We start from the raw sequence: 15,503 nt of genomic DNA, 5'->3' as shown, positions 1-15,503 counted from the left end.
TTCCCTACAGGCTGCCATTACTCTTTGCTTTACACACTATTTTTGTCATGATAATTATAGGGGTGACAATTGCTCTTGCACCCCCCATCCCCCCAAAAAAAACAACCCACATTCATCTCAAACAAACTTGGATGAAGAAGATTGAATGTAAAGTGACTGTGTAATGGATTTTCAACTTTTAAGTGTATGTAAGAGTAAAATGTCTCTCAAGTACTATGTAGTGTAATAATGACCACATTGATCCATTACCCTATTGCGTGTAATTGCAATGGGTATATTTGTATATATAATTTTTTCTTTGAATTGTTTCCTAAGAAATTTCCAGGTATGATATTTACAGTGCTTCTAAAATCATTTTAAATAACCATTCCCAAATGTTTGAAAGAATTATTTACACTGCTCATTTTACCAAAACCTAGCTAGATTATTTTACCAAAACCTAGCTAGATTATTTTACTATTTAAAGTATTAAAATTATAATTTCTTCCTTATTAACTTGGAATTTCCAAGTTGAGGGGAATTCTTGCATTTCAACACTACTACTATAATCCTTTTGTGTGCTTATGATATTTGAAAAAATGTGAAAATCCTTTATCACCGTTTTCTATGTGTGAAGAGCCAGATTTCTTTCCATTTGTTAACATGTAATGCATTTTTCAGAAATGTGAAAGATCTAGCCTTTGGGTTCTGAAATCACTTAATATGTCAAGTCCTGATAATATTTCTAGCTCTCTGAAAATGATTGAATCAGATAAGAATGTTTTTTTTAGTTCCCAGCATTACCCACCAGAACAATTCAGAATTTTCATATTACTATACCAGTGTTCTTTGGTAATAAATATTTAAAGGAACTCTCTTGGAAATTAATTCTAGAATAGATGATTTTTATTATATTTTTACTCTACTCAATGCTGATCATTGCGCTGGATTCCAACTTGCAATATGCTTTTTTAAAAAGCAAGAATCTTAAGGTGACTTTGGATATTAGCATTTTTCCTTAAGTTTTCTGGATTTGAAAGTTTATCTTTTGACATTGACTATTCCTTGGTGGGACTAAAAAAATTTGCTGAATAGCTGACAAACCTCTGTAACCTGTAAGTAGGCTAGATAAATACAATACCATTCTATACCAAGGTGCTTTTAGAGTTTTGAGAAATAGTAAATCCTAGCTGTCAAAATGCACAAAGAGGGACATTATGAAAGAATTGCTGAATCATTAATGTAAGGCTGATTGGTGTATAGAGTAGGTGTTCCAATATTTTTAAAGGTTAACGTGATCATCACCTTTTCTTTATACTCTAAACATACAGGTACATTTACTTTTTCTCATAACTGTTCTTTTTTCTTTTAATTTTGCAAACTTAAGATATTCAATACAGTGCTCTGTACAGTTCTTTTGACATTTTCTTATGTCACACTAACATTTAGCAGGGATTACCTAAAGTGGTATGATAGGAAGGTTTTGTTTTGTTTATTTATTTTTGGCTGTGCTGGGTCTTTGTTGCTGCGCTCAGGCTTTTTCTAGTTGTGGCAATTGGGGGCTACTCCTCATTGTGATGCACGGGCTTCTCACTGCGGTGGCTTCTCTTGTTGCAGAACACGGGCTCTAGGCACGCAGTCTTCAGTAGTGGCATACGAGCTCAGTAGCTGTGGCTCGCGGGCTCTAGAGTGCAGGCTCAGTAGTTGTGGCACACGGGCTTAGCTGCTCTGCTGCATGTGGGGTTTTCCTGGACCAGGGCTCAAACCCATGTCCCCTGCATTGGTAGGCAGGTTCTTAACCACTGCGCCACCAGGGAAGCCCAGGAAGGTTTTTATTTTATTCTTTTTTTCTTTATGTGTTTTCCAAAATCTTCATTTAGCATTTATATTTAGAATTAGGGAAACTGTGTGTTTTTTGTTTTTTGTGGTACGCGGGCCTCTCACTGTTGTGGCCTCTCCCGTTGCGGAGCACAGGCTCCGGACGCACAGGCTCAGCGGCCATGGCTCACGGGCCCAGCCGCTCTGCGGCATGTGGGATCTTCCCGGACTGGGGCACGAACCAGTGTTCCCTGCATCGGCAGGCGGACTCTCAACCACTGCGCCACCAGGGAAGCCCGGGAAAATGTGTTTTTAAAAGAAAAAATATCTCTCATATTATGCCTCATAAATAGCATATCCAGATTTTAAGCTGATCCAGTTAAAGTCTTAAACATGAGTTTTTACTGCCTGTAACCTGATACTTTCTCCTATCATTCCTGAAGCAGGACAAAAATTCTTTAAATAGTGACCCTAGGAGTGGGGAGGGCAGATCTCATTCTGTTTTAGTTGAAGTACCTAAAATCAGATATGAAGCTTTCAGAAGTTATTAGTTTGCCTGAACTATTAACTCTTGTATACTACAAAAAAAAAAAGTTAAAATCATCAGCTAAAGTCATATTTAAGTCCTTTACTGACTTTAAAACCGTGCTTTTGATATTTATGATATGTAGACTTTTACAATGCCAAATTCCTGGCATTTCTGATTGATAGACCCTAGGAATTTTGAAAATGACACAAATTATTTGACAATTTTAATTTAAACAAACCATATTTTAGTGTTGTATATCTTACATTTGAATAACTTGAAGTTGAAATTAATATACCTAAAATAAGTATTTTTATTTGTATAATAACTTTAACTTTTTTTAATGGTAAGATACTTAATGGCTATAATGATTTTTTTGTTGCTTTTTTACCTAGAATGGAGTAAATAAATGTGTAGTTAGGACATTCTGTGCTGAAATATTGGTTTCTTAATCCACTTGCCTCTTAAAAAGGACATAAAAATGGTAGAGCCAGAAGGAAAATGAATAGTTAATCGTGGAGGAGGAGAAAACCTAGCTCAATACTTTGACTAGAGGCAGCTGGGGAAGTGACGTCCTGTAGCATTTGCTGTTCTAGAAAGTACAGAGACACGTAGTGAAAATGGGAGGATCTAGAAGGAGGCCGTCTCCTGTGTAGTGTATATTTATCTGTAAGTGAGCTGTTGGGGAAGGAATTAAATACAGAGACACTGTCTGCTTGCTGCCTTAAGACAGCAAAGCTGAATTGCTGATTTGCTTTAACTTTTAAAATACCCAGCTTGGTTTATTTTTCTTAGAATCATTGTATTGCTAAGACTGGGGACGCTGTTTTCTTTCACAAAGGGAATCTAAGTTCATTTCAAGGCATTCGAAATGGGGAAAGACTATTATTGCATTTTGGGAATTGAAAAAGGAGCTTCAGATGAAGATATTAAAAAGGCTTACCGAAAACAAGCCCTCAGATTTCATCCGGACAAGAACAAATCTCCTCAGGCAGAGGAAAAATTTAAAGAGGTCGCAGAAGCTTATGAAGTATTGAGTGATCCTAAAAAGAGAGAAATATATGATCAGTTTGGGGAGGAAGGTAAGTATTCAGTGTACATCTTTCTGTTTCTCCAGCTCTGTCTCTCTTTTTTCTCTCTCAGCCTTCTGGTTATTAAATTAAATTCTCTGACATTTCAAAAGTAGAAAGACAAATAATGGATGAAAACAAGATTTCATCTCTGATCATATGAATGAATGTTATATAGCTATGAATGAAATGTATTTGTTTGCCTTTTTTTGGATTTTGACATTTTGTAATATGTATATTATACCATTAGATTTATAATGTTAACATTATATTTGAAAAGAAACCTTAAATTCCCATACTCATTAAGAAATTGTGTCAAAAGTCTTATGCAACCTGTTTTGTTTTCTAATGAATTTTCTGTCAGAACCAATAAAGATTCTTTAGTCATTTAAAATCTTAAGATTGGCAGTTCAAATTCTGGGTAGTTTATATTTTATTCACGAAAACAAAAGAAGTTTTTTGCCTTTCTTATGGCAAAGCTAGTTTAAATTAAACAGGACAGAATCGTCTCTCTGAGAAGCCGAAGGCCCAGGCATTTAGCTGTAGTTGTTTTTGGCATTCTGCCTGGAGAGGAAAGAATTTTCCTGATGTCATAAAATACCAGAACAAGTTTTTAGCTTAATTGTAAACAGTAATTGTGTGCCAAGAAAATGAGATCTCAGAAATACAATTTTTTGACCTAAAATGGCCACCTAGTTAGAACAATTATTGATTTACTTTAAGGTAACATTATTTCTTTTAAAATTTTACTATCTAGGTATAGAGGAAGGCATGATAACTTCCCTTTCCTCTCCCTGCCACACTTTTGTTTCTTGGATTGTGAGATCAGAAACTAGTTGAATACAGTAAATGGGAATAATTGAAGATTATCCTTTTATCATTCTGGATTTTAAAGTGTTTATCCATCATCTCCATATAAATGTAGCTATAAAGTAAGACTATTTTAAATTGCTAATTTAACAACAACACTTTAATTTCTACAGTTTCTGCGATTTTCAACGTTTTATATCAGGACTAAGTTGTTTTATTACTAATTTTTCTCCCCAGATTTTTTTTTTAAATCATTGTAGTTATGAAAACTTTTTTCGGGTTTTTTTGCTTCCTTTATTGCATTTAATGTTAAATTTTCCTAATTAGAAATATATCCTAAAGTATAGTGAAGTAGCGGCTGCTTATTTTGAGTTAAAACATTAAATTTAGATAAGCAGGGTGATTGTGTAGAGGGTTTTTTGTTGTTTTTTGTTTTTGATCTGAGTTGCCCCAAATTGCAGTTTCTGCTGCCAGTTTTGGTGTGATGAGGACCTGCAGTGTCAGGTTCTTACAAAGTAAATATTGAAAAAAGCAGATAGTGGGCAGTTCAATCCTGTTGGTTCCTTATGGCCATACTACTCAAAATACTATGATTTGGTTCTTCTCAAAACCTAAGCAGGATTCTGAGATACTACTAGCCATATACTACTCTTTCTGAAGAAGTTATTTTGTAATTTTGTAAAGAAACCTACAAACATGGAGTAACACAATACATTCCCATGGAAAAGCAAATATCCACTGATTTAATCCCCATCTCACAAATAGCTCAAATCTGTCTATAACTGAACCATAAGATTCAGTGTTTACTAAGGATATTTGCAAAATTTTCAAATCACCAAATGATACATTTTTCTTGGCTTAATATTACCTCTTAGTAGTGTTTTTCTTGGGTGATATTTCTCCAGTTTGATTTTTACTGAGCATCATCAGGGAGTGAATTAAAAAAAAAACTAAAAAAAAAAAAAACTAAAACAGAATCATCTGTGTACCCCAAATCTTTTTTTGTTCTTGACTCAGGTAATTGATATAAGCAATAGAGGTAATAGGGAAGAATAAGTTTTTTAAAGCATTGAAATATATTATTCAGAAATATTATTCTCTAGTTATGTTACTTTAAAATACAGTTAAATGAAAGTGATTCGATTATGTTTTAGAAATTATCATCCTTTACAGAAAAGCATTATATTTACTTATCCTTTATTTAAAATACCTCGTTTCCCAGTCATTGAAAGAAGAATGAGTAACAGTCCTTCTCAAACTTCCAAAAAAGAGAAGGAACACTTCCAAATTCATTTTATGAGGCCAGCATTACCCTGATACCAAAACCAGACAAAGATGACACAAGAAAGGAAAGTGACGGGCCAGTGTCTCTGGTGAACATTGATGCAAAAAAGTCTCAGTATAGTATTTGTAAACTGAGTTCAACAATACATTATAAGTATCATATACCATAATCCAGTGAAATTTATTCCAGGGCTGTAAGACGGTTTAACATCTGTAAGTCAGTCAATGTGAGATACCACATTAACAACTAAAAAGTATATGATCATCTCAATAGACACAGATAAAGCATTTGCCAAAGTTCTACATCCATTTATGATAAAACTTCAGCGAAGTGGGTATAGAGGGAATGTACATCGACATAATAAAGGCCATATATGACAAGTCCACAGATAAATTCATACTCAATGGTGAAAAGCTGAAATCTTTCCCTCTAAGATCAGGAACAAGACAAGGATGTCCACTCTTGCTACTTTCATTCAACACAGTATTGAAAGTCCTAGCCAGAGTAATTAGGCAAAAAAACCAAAAAAAAATAAAAATAAAAAAAATAATAAAATACCTCGTTACGTATACTGTTAAAATGTGGGAAAATACTTTTGTGTCTTTGCCTGTCATTGATCTGTTTGTGCCTGCAGACCTGGTTCCATAGGCCTATGTGTTTCTCTAGAAGTAACATAACAATAATTTTAGGACTGTGGGGCCATTACTAATTTACCTGATATACTTTTTTCCCCCAATGATTGCATTCTTTTGCAAGGCCTGAGACTGTGGAAATAAGGAACCGTGAACTGAGAATTATATGAGTTGAACATGCTAATTTATATATTTAGGACCTACCAGAACCAGTGATCCCAGTATATTTGTGTTTTGAAAATCTCTAATATCCACAATTTTATTTTTTTAATATCTACTTGGTTGTGTGTTTTTTTTTAAATTTTATTTATTTATTTATTCATTTATTTGGTTGTGTTGGGTCTTTGTTGCTGCTCGTGGGCTTTCTCTAGTTGCGGAGAGCAGGGGCTCCTCTTTGTTGCGGTGCTCAGGCTTCTCACTGCGGTCGCTTCTCTTGTTGCGGAGCACCAGCTCTAGGCATGCGGGCTTCAGTAGTTGTGGCGCACGGGCTCAGTCGTTGTGGCTCTTGGGCTCCAGGGCGCAGGCTCAGTATTTGTGGCGCACAGGCTTAGTTGCTCCACAGCATGTGGGATATTCCCGGACCAGGGATTGAACCCGTATCCCCTGCATTGGCAGGCGGACTCCTAACCATTGAGCCACCAGGGAAGCCCCTCTAATATCCACAATTTTAAATTCTGAGTTTTTTATAGGTTGCATAAAAATAGAGATGTTTTGAAAGTATCATATGACCCAGCATTTCCACTCCTAGGAATCTGTAAAGGAGAAATGAAAATATAGGTCCACAGAATGACATGTACGTGAGTGTTCACAGCAGCACCATTTGTGATGGCCCCAAATGAAAAAAATCCGAAATTATCATCTTTTAGTGAATGGATAAAGTGTGTTGTATATGTATATACACACACACACACACACAAATACTACTTAGCAATTAAAAGGACTGATTTAATAAAACATGTTACTAAATGGAATAACCTCATGAACTATGCTAAAAAAGTCAGTTGTAAATGACTACATATTCTGTTACTCCATTTATATGAAATGCATGGATAAGGCAGATTTATAGAGAAAGATAGCAGATCAGTGGTTGCCTAGGGCTAGAGGTGGGAGCAGGGATTAACTATGAATAGAAATGAAAGAACTCTTTGGGTTGATGGAAATGTTTTATAACTGGATTGTAGTGATGGTTGCACAATTCTACAACTTCACTAAAACTACTGTGTATTTACAATGGGTTAATTTTATTGTATGTAATAAATAAAACTATTTTTCCATATAGAGACGTTTCTCCATAGTTGAATCATTTAAAACAAAAAACAGAACTACAGAAACTGAAAATTGGATTTTGATCCAGTCTCTCCCCTAAAGTTTTAGGTTTAGTTCTGAATTGTTCCGTGATGTCAACAGAAGTTTATATTAAAAGACTTAAAAAAAGAAAAAAAAAGATTTTCAATAACATTTTCATAGTAGTCTAGTTTTCTAACAGTTCTTTTTCCTTATGCCTTCTTTTTTTATTGTTTATGTTTTACTCAAAAACTTAAATACTGAAAGGTAGTATTTATATGATCAAATTTGTGTTTAGTATATTAATCTTTATACTAGCTTGCAGCTTCTGTTCATGTAGTTAATCAACTTAATCTTTTTATTTACTATATATTTTTTAAAATGAGTAAATTGTATTTTTATGAATCAAAGCTGTCTAAAGAATTTCATTATGCTAGTTAACTCTGTAAGTATTTTTATAAATCTGGGTTTTTACATATTAGATCTCCTTAAAGAAAGTTTTTAAAGTCCTATAATTTTTTTTTTTTTTGAAATCCTAATTCTTCTCCAATGCTGCTTCTTTTGATAAACTTTTAATCAACTAACTAACGGATATCATTGTTATGGATAGTATCCCAGACACATAATTGTTTCTGGATTGCAAATTGGTTGATTGGTTGTTTTTTAAATAATAGCTGTCGGTACAGCATACGTAAATGTTGACTCTGGGGTGCATTTCTTGCTGATGATGGTGTCTAGAAAAAATTTTGGATAGCAGAGGGAATCTAACTGAATATTAAAATTTTCCATGAGCAGTCAGAATGTATGTAGTAAAGAGTTGACTGTGTAGTTGATGACAGGCTGGTTACAATTCAAGTGCCGGGCAATGCAAGTGATACTTGCATAATAATTCATGTTGTATTGGTGTGAATTTTGGTAGGATTTTTCTCAGTCATAGAGGATAGTAGTTGACTGTTTAGTGTCAAAGCTGCATTGTTGGCTGTTAGCTTTGATAAACGTCACTTCAGACAGTGTGTGAATCTTCTCAGGGACTCTGTAATCCTGATTGAGTTACCATTTTTGGCAGAGGAAGGAAGGGCTTTTAGAGAAAAGCCAAACCCATGATGTAATAACTTAAAATGTTATTCTTTCTTTTCATAAATCCATTATAGGTCCAAAACATTTAGATTTTGTCTTGTAGAGGGTTAGATTTGGCAGGCTAAGTCACTCAATTTACTTTATTAACTCTGTTAAATTATTATACTCTATTTGTGGGATGAAAGATGAAGTGATTGAAATAATTTAGCATTGGTTTAATCACATTGGTAATGACCTTGAGTTATATGATATATATATATATATATATATATATATATATATAATTTAAAAAAATCTTCCGGGCTTCCCTGGCGCAGTGGTTGAGAGTCCGCCTGCCAATGCAGGGGACGCAGGTTCGTGCCCCGGTCCGGGAAGATCCCACGTGCCGCAGAGCAGCTGGTCCCGTGAGCCATGGCCGCTGAGCCTGCGCGTCCGGAGCCTGTGCTCCGCAAGGGAGAGGCCACAACAGTGAGAGGCCCACATACCGCAGGAAAAAAAAAAAAATCTTCTTTAACATTTGGAGTTATAACTATACCACTAAAATTTATAAAAAGAAGTTTTGGATGAGCTGTGTGTTAAAAGTTCTTGTCCTGCTTGTACTTGTCATTCCGATTCTACAAGGCATATCCCTGAGTGCTATTCGGATATATCATTCAATACATATATTGACAATTTTCAAATTGTTAGATTTCTTTCTGTGTCTCCAGATTTCTATTCACGGATGAAGGTAAAAATTTAAACATCATCTGACACTGTTGGATGAAGTAGAGTACATGTAAACCTTTTAGTGGAAGTTGCCAAATAGAATAAGACACGTAAAACTCTGTGAAATCATGCTGAATGACTTCAGTAGAATTTTTTATTATTAAATTTCTCATATATGTGTATGTGTGATTATACTTTATATTGTTTTTGCTTCTGCCTTTTCTCAAATATCTTGACACTCAAAATACATTTTAAAGTTTCTTTTCGGAGACTAAGAATTAGTTCATTCCCTTTATTCAATAAACACGAGCGGGGCTTCCCTGGTGGTGCGGTGGTTGAAAGTCTGCCTGCCAGTGCAGGGGGCACGGGTTCGAGCCCTGGTCTGGGAGGATCCCACATGCCGCAGAGCAACTGGGCCCGTGAGCCACAACTACTGAGCCTGCGCGTCTGGAGCCTGTGCTCCACAACAAGAGAGGCCGCGATAGTGAGAGGCCCGCGCACCCGATGAAAAGTGGCCCCCGTTCTCCGCAACTAGAGAAAACCCTCATACAGAAACGAAGACCCAACACAGCCATAAATAAATAAATTTAAATAAATAAATAAACATGAGCGCCTGTCATTTTCAGACCTGTATGCATGAGCAATGCAAAAATGAATAAAATGTATTTCTTGCCCTCAAATTGGTCACTGCTTGAATATATTGGAATCTCTTAGTTTAATTCTCTTGAATTTTTTTTACAGTTTCATAATTTTTATATTCTTTTCCTGCTTGTTTCCTTGGTCAGGAAGGCCCATAAGGCTCATTCAGAAACTTTGCTGATACTGTAATGATATAAATCCTTGTCAGTATTGATCCCTTAAAAGATCACTATACTATTGTTCTGTGGATTTCAGTAGAATCTTCCTTCAGTATGTAGTAGAAAATGCTATTCAAATATGTAATCTCTTGTGAGCTGCTTATTACTTAGTTGAGCTTAAAAAAGAGGATCAAAGGGTCACTATTTTGGGGGCTGAAGCAGGTTGTCCATAATAGACAGAAATAACCAGCCCAAAGGACTTAACATGTCAAAAGAGTTCACAGCTCATGATTTCAGTCTTTTCACATGCTATTGAAATTAATGCTATCACATGGTATGCCTAGATAAAGAATTTAATTATCTAGGACAGGATAACAATTTTAGTGTCTAAAATTTTTTTTCATAGGGTTTTCTGTTATTAGAATTTTTTTCCTTTCTGCCACAACTGAGTTCTATTTAATTCTTAAACAGTGAAAGGTGATCTGAAATACAGATAGTTAGTATAAATATGGTATTTTATATTATTGATTTGTGCTCACTGATTATAATGGTACTCAAAGATTTAGGTTACGTATTTTGCATTGATTACTGAAGACCTTTCAATTGATATCTTTTATTTTTTATTATTATTTTTCTATTTTATTGAAGTATAGTTGATTTAAAATGTTGTGTTAATTTCTACTATACGGCAAAGTAATTCAGTTATATATATATATATATATATATATATATATATATATTCTTTTTTATATTCTTTTCCATTATGGCTTATCACAGGATATTGAATACAGTTCCCTGTGCTATACAGTAGGACCTTGTTGTTTATCCATCCTATATATACTAGTTTGCATCTGCTAATACCGAATTCCCAATTCTTCCCTCCCCCACCCCTTGAATGACATCTTTTAAAAACTTAAATTTATATACTTTAGGTTATCAAACCAGTAGCTTATGAGATAAGAGGTTCCCGATTTTTATTTATTTTCTTTTTACCTGTGGAACAAAGACTCAGGAATAAATAAATTATCATTAAAGATGGGGTTTGGGGCTTCCCTGGTGGCACAGTGGTTGAGAGTCCGCCTGCCGTTGCAGGGCGCACAGGTTCGTGCCCCAGTCTGGGAAGATCACACATGCCGCGGAATGGCTGGGCCCGTGAGCCATGGCCGCTGAGCCTGCGCATCCGGAGCCTGTGCTCCGCAACGGGAGAGGCCACAACAGTGAGAGGCCTGCGTACCGCAAAAAATAAAAAAATTTTAAAAATAAAAATAAAAATAAAAATAAAATTAATTAATTAATTTTTAAAAAACCAATGAAGTTAAAAAACAAACAAACCAGTTTAAAAAAAAAAGATGGGGCTTGGAAGAAGAATTTGAAAGATAAAAATTTAACTTAGGGTGGAATGATTGGAAGTTATATAGCTGTTCTGTATTCAGTTATAATGGCATTTCTGGCCAATATTAATAAATAGCAACCTAAGTTAACCAAAGTTTATTAGTAATATAGTTGTTGAAAGTTTAACTTTCAAGAGTTGTAAGCATTTTTCTAATCATGCTTATCTCTTCATTTAGGGTTGAAAGGAGGGGCAGGAGGTACTGATGGACAAGGAGGTACATTCCGGTACACCTTTCATGGCGATCCTCATGCCACATTTGCAGCATTTTTCGGAGGTTCCAACCCCTTTGAAATTTTCTTTGGAAGACGGATGGGTGGTGGTAGAGATTCTGATGAAATGGAAGTAGATGGAGATCCTTTTAGCGCCTTTGGATTCAGCATGAATGGATATCCAAGAGACAGGAATTCTGTGGGGCCATCCCGCCTCAAACAAGATCCTCCAGTGATTCATGAACTTAGAGTATCACTTGAAGAAATATATAGTGGTTGCACCAAACGGATGAAGATTTCTCGAAAAAGGTTAAACCCTGATGGAAGGAGTTATCGAACTGAGGACAAAATTCTTACCATCGAGATAAAAAAAGGGTGGAAAGAAGGTACCAAAATTACTTTTCCAAGGGAAGGAGATGAAACACCAACTAGTATTCCAGCAGACATTGTTTTTGTCATTAAAGATAAAGATCACCCAAAATTCAAAAGGGATGGATCAAATATAATTTATACTGCTAGAATTAGTTTACGAGAGGTAAGTTGGTAGGACATAGGATTCTGAAACCAAACAGAATTATGCATGTGATCTTAGGGCATTTATCTAAATAATAGCTAACATTAATTTTATGTTTACTACACATTATTTTTAAAATTATCATAAGAACCTTCTGAGGTAGTACCACTATTATACCTCATTTATGGATAAGATTATACTTTCTAAGTTTAGTTATACTAACAATTTAAATCACAATTTTAAGTGAATTATATACTATGAGGCCTAGTCTGGATTAACTCTACTCTGTTTTTTACAAGTATGGTTTATGAGATCTGCACTGTAATCTCATCACCTTAGTCCATGTATAGAATTTTTCCAAAATTGTTAACTTGCGTTAATAATTATATAACAAAAAAGTATTAAAAGACAAAATAATTTATGAGGGTACTGCTTTAATACATTAGTTCGTATTTGTTCTATTTTTAGGCACTATTTCTCAAATTGGATTGTAATCCTGCAAATAAGGCCATATCAGTTCCCTGCTTAAAATTCTTAAATGACTCCACATAGCATCTACCATAATGTCTAAACTCTTTATCTTAAAATAAAAGGTTGTTTTTAAATCTGATTTCTAACCCTCAATGTATATGCATTTCCCTAAGTTTGATGTATTATTATCTTGTATACCTCTGTGTCATTGTCTGAGCTGTACTCTATGGAACACTGCTGTTCCTCACTCTACCTCAACACCTGCTACTGGTCCAATGCTTACCCCAAACTTACCCCCTGAAGCTAAGGGGGTAGGTTGGGTGCCCTTTCTCTCACAAAAGACTTCTGCACATACTTCTGTGCCAACTTTATACTGTATTATAATTACTAGTTTGCTCTTGAATTCTTTGTGCGTTCCTTGAGGTGGGGTCTGTGTGCATGGTCCCTATATGCTCAGCCTCTAACAGGAATATGTGGCATATAGTAGGTACTCAGTAAATATTTATTGACTAAAACATTAGTATATTTCTTGTCCTAACATATTCCCTCCAGAGAAGTTTGTAGTTGCTCCTATCTTATTCTTTCTAGTCCTGAATTTCCCCCTCTTCTCTTCTCCCATTCCATCCCTGCATCTTGAATGTTGCAATAGCAGCCTCAAACAATCCATTTCATTCCAGGGCAATGTTAAAGACATTCTTTCCTCCGTTTTTCCTTTTCTTTTCCTTCCCCTTCTCCTTTCCTTCTTTTGTAAAATGTCTGATTATATGTGTCCTGAAGGGACTTTCTAATGTGGAAAAAGTCTTATAATTATTGATATTCTTTTGGAGGTTAAAAATTTGCCTTAGAGGTATCGTCCTTTACAGCTGGTAATATTTTTGATTAGACTTTTACGTTTTGAAATTTGTTAATTTTATTTGGTCCATTTTAGGCATTGTGTGGCTGCTCATTTAATGTGCCAACAATGGATGGAAGAACCATACCTATGACAATAAATGATATTGTGAAACCTGGAATGAGGCGAAGAATTATCGGATATGGGCTACCGTTTCCAAAAAATCCTGAGCAACGTGGTGACCTTCTAATAGAATTTGAGGTGTCCTTCCCAGATACTATATCCTCATCATCCAAAGAAGTACTTAGGAAACATCTTCCTGCCTCATAGAATGAAAAACTTTGTTACCCATATTTCGATAAGGCACTGAAAATATAAAAGGACTGGCCATTTACTGATGTAGATGTGAATTCTGTATAAAGACATGTAAATTATTTCGAGGGTTCATTAAATTGCATGAATAGACGGGTCAAATAAAAAGGCAAAAGGGATTTTTACAGTTAGAGAAGAAGAGAAAACGATTCACTGTATTTTATTTCATTTCTCCCAAATCAGAAAATTTCAGTATTTTGCTTACATGTAAAACTTGTTTCTGTGGAGTTAGTAGATATATTTCTAATAAAGTACTAGGATATCCAAGTACTTTATTTCTTATATCTTTACATTATCAGTATGATAGGTTCTCATTTATGATGGAAATTTAAATTCTTAACAAAACTATACATGTGATAGGTATTTCTAGAAAATAAAAAACCAGGTCACTTGGAAATCTGGTTAACTAAATTAAAGTCACATATGAAATGCTGCTATAGGGCTGGTACCCATAAAAGAATATCCTAATACATATGTTTCACCATTTTGATTTTTAAAGTATGTTGTAGCATTTCTTAATAACATAGTTGTAATGTTCTTAATGCAGACCTTTTCTTCATAAAAAGGATATTAATGGCAATTTATCTCCTGTGGAAATCCCAATTGGCCTGAATTACTGATACTTTAGAAATAGGTTGTTTTTAAAATGCCATATATAATTTTATGCAAGTTGACTATATATCTTGGACTTAATAAATTATAGGTACATTTTATTGTCCACTAGTTAAAAATAATCTGTTTGATAATAAATGTGTTTTTAGAGGAAATATTGCTACTTGGAATTAATTTTCCAATTACACAGCCTTCTATAACTTACTCATAATATGCTATATGTACCATATGCAATTTCCCTAAAAAGAATAAACTACCACTATGGTGTTAAACCAAAATATGGGGAAAATAAACACTAACTGCTGCTTATGAATGATGTTGCTACTACTTGCTATGCATATAAATATTTTACTTTTTCATATGTATAGATTGCATTCTTAGGTGTCTTAATTTTTAAAATATATTTACGTTTAAAAACTTATTCTGGGGCTTCCCTGGTGGCACAGTGGTTGACAGTCCGCCTGCCGATGCGGGGGACACGGGTTCGTGCCCCGGTCCGGGAAGATCCCACATGCCGCGGAGCGGCTGGGCCCGTGAGCCATGGCCGCTGAGCCTGCGCGTCCGGAGCCTGTGCTCGGCAACGGGAGAGGCCACAACAGTGAGAGGCCCGCGTACCACAAAAAAAAAAAATTCTGTTTTCTGTTTTATAGCTATAGTGAGAATGATATTTTGAACCAATGTTTTTGGTTCAGAAGTGATTTTCAGGATGATTGGTATACAAGGTATATTGGACCCTATCACCTTTCAGCAGAATATTGTCTTCTTTTAGAAATTCAATACATAGGTTTTAATCACCACATACTTTACCACTTTATTGAGATATAATTCACCTGCTAAAACATTTACCCTTTTAAAGTGTACAGTCCAGTGGTTTTAGTATATTCACAGAGTTGTGCAACCACTTTCTAATTCTAGAACATTTTTATTACCCCAGAAAGAAACTGAATAACCATTAGCACTCACTTCGCATTCCTCCAGCCCCTGGCAAACACTAATCTACTTTCTGTCCCTATGGATTTATCTATTCTGGACATTTCCTATAAATGGGATCAAACAATGTTTGGCTCTTTTTTTTTTTTTGGCTTCTTTCACTTAGCATAATGTTTTCAGGGTACAT

General features: G+C 35.0%; 1 protein-coding gene across 1 annotated transcript; it reads left to right on the top strand.

Annotated features, from left to right (window-relative positions):
• The first annotated feature begins 3,007 nt into the window (after nucleotides 1-3,007).
• Nucleotides 3,008-14,798, top strand: DNAJB4 (DnaJ heat shock protein family (Hsp40) member B4). The gene is made up of 3 exons (XM_007458708.1): nucleotides 3,008-3,405; nucleotides 11,552-12,120; nucleotides 13,499-14,798. The coding sequence occupies exons 1-3, from the start codon at nucleotides 3,195-3,197 to the stop codon at nucleotides 13,730-13,732; spliced, it is 1,014 nt and encodes a 337-aa protein (XP_007458770.1). The 5' UTR covers nucleotides 3,008-3,194; the 3' UTR covers nucleotides 13,733-14,798.
• The last annotated feature ends 705 nt before the right edge of the window (nucleotides 14,799-15,503 follow it).

The sequence above is a fragment of the Lipotes vexillifer genome, unplaced genomic scaffold (genome assembly GCF_000442215.2).
Source record: "Lipotes vexillifer unplaced genomic scaffold, Lipotes_vexillifer_v1.1 scaffold419, whole genome shotgun sequence".
NCBI lineage: Eukaryota > Metazoa > Chordata > Mammalia > Artiodactyla > Lipotidae > Lipotes > Lipotes vexillifer.
Note: the sequence above shows the minus strand (reverse complement) of the source record. Positions and strands in the feature narration are given on the sequence as shown.

What these genes read in the sequence shown, in the direction of transcription:
- DNAJB4 (XM_007458708.1), top strand. Translation starts at nt 3,195, where the DNA reads ATGGGGAAAGACTATTATTGCATTTTGGGAATTGAAAAAGGAGCTTCA. An exon ending in TGATCAGTTTGGGGAGGAAG is followed by an intron (nt 3,406 to 11,551) that starts GTAAGTATTCAG and finishes CTCTTCATTTAG; the next exon opens with GGTTGAAAGGAGGGGCAGGA. An exon ending in CTAGAATTAGTTTACGAGAG is followed by an intron (nt 12,121 to 13,498) that starts GTAAGTTGGTAG and finishes GGTCCATTTTAG; the next exon opens with GCATTGTGTGGCTGCTCATT.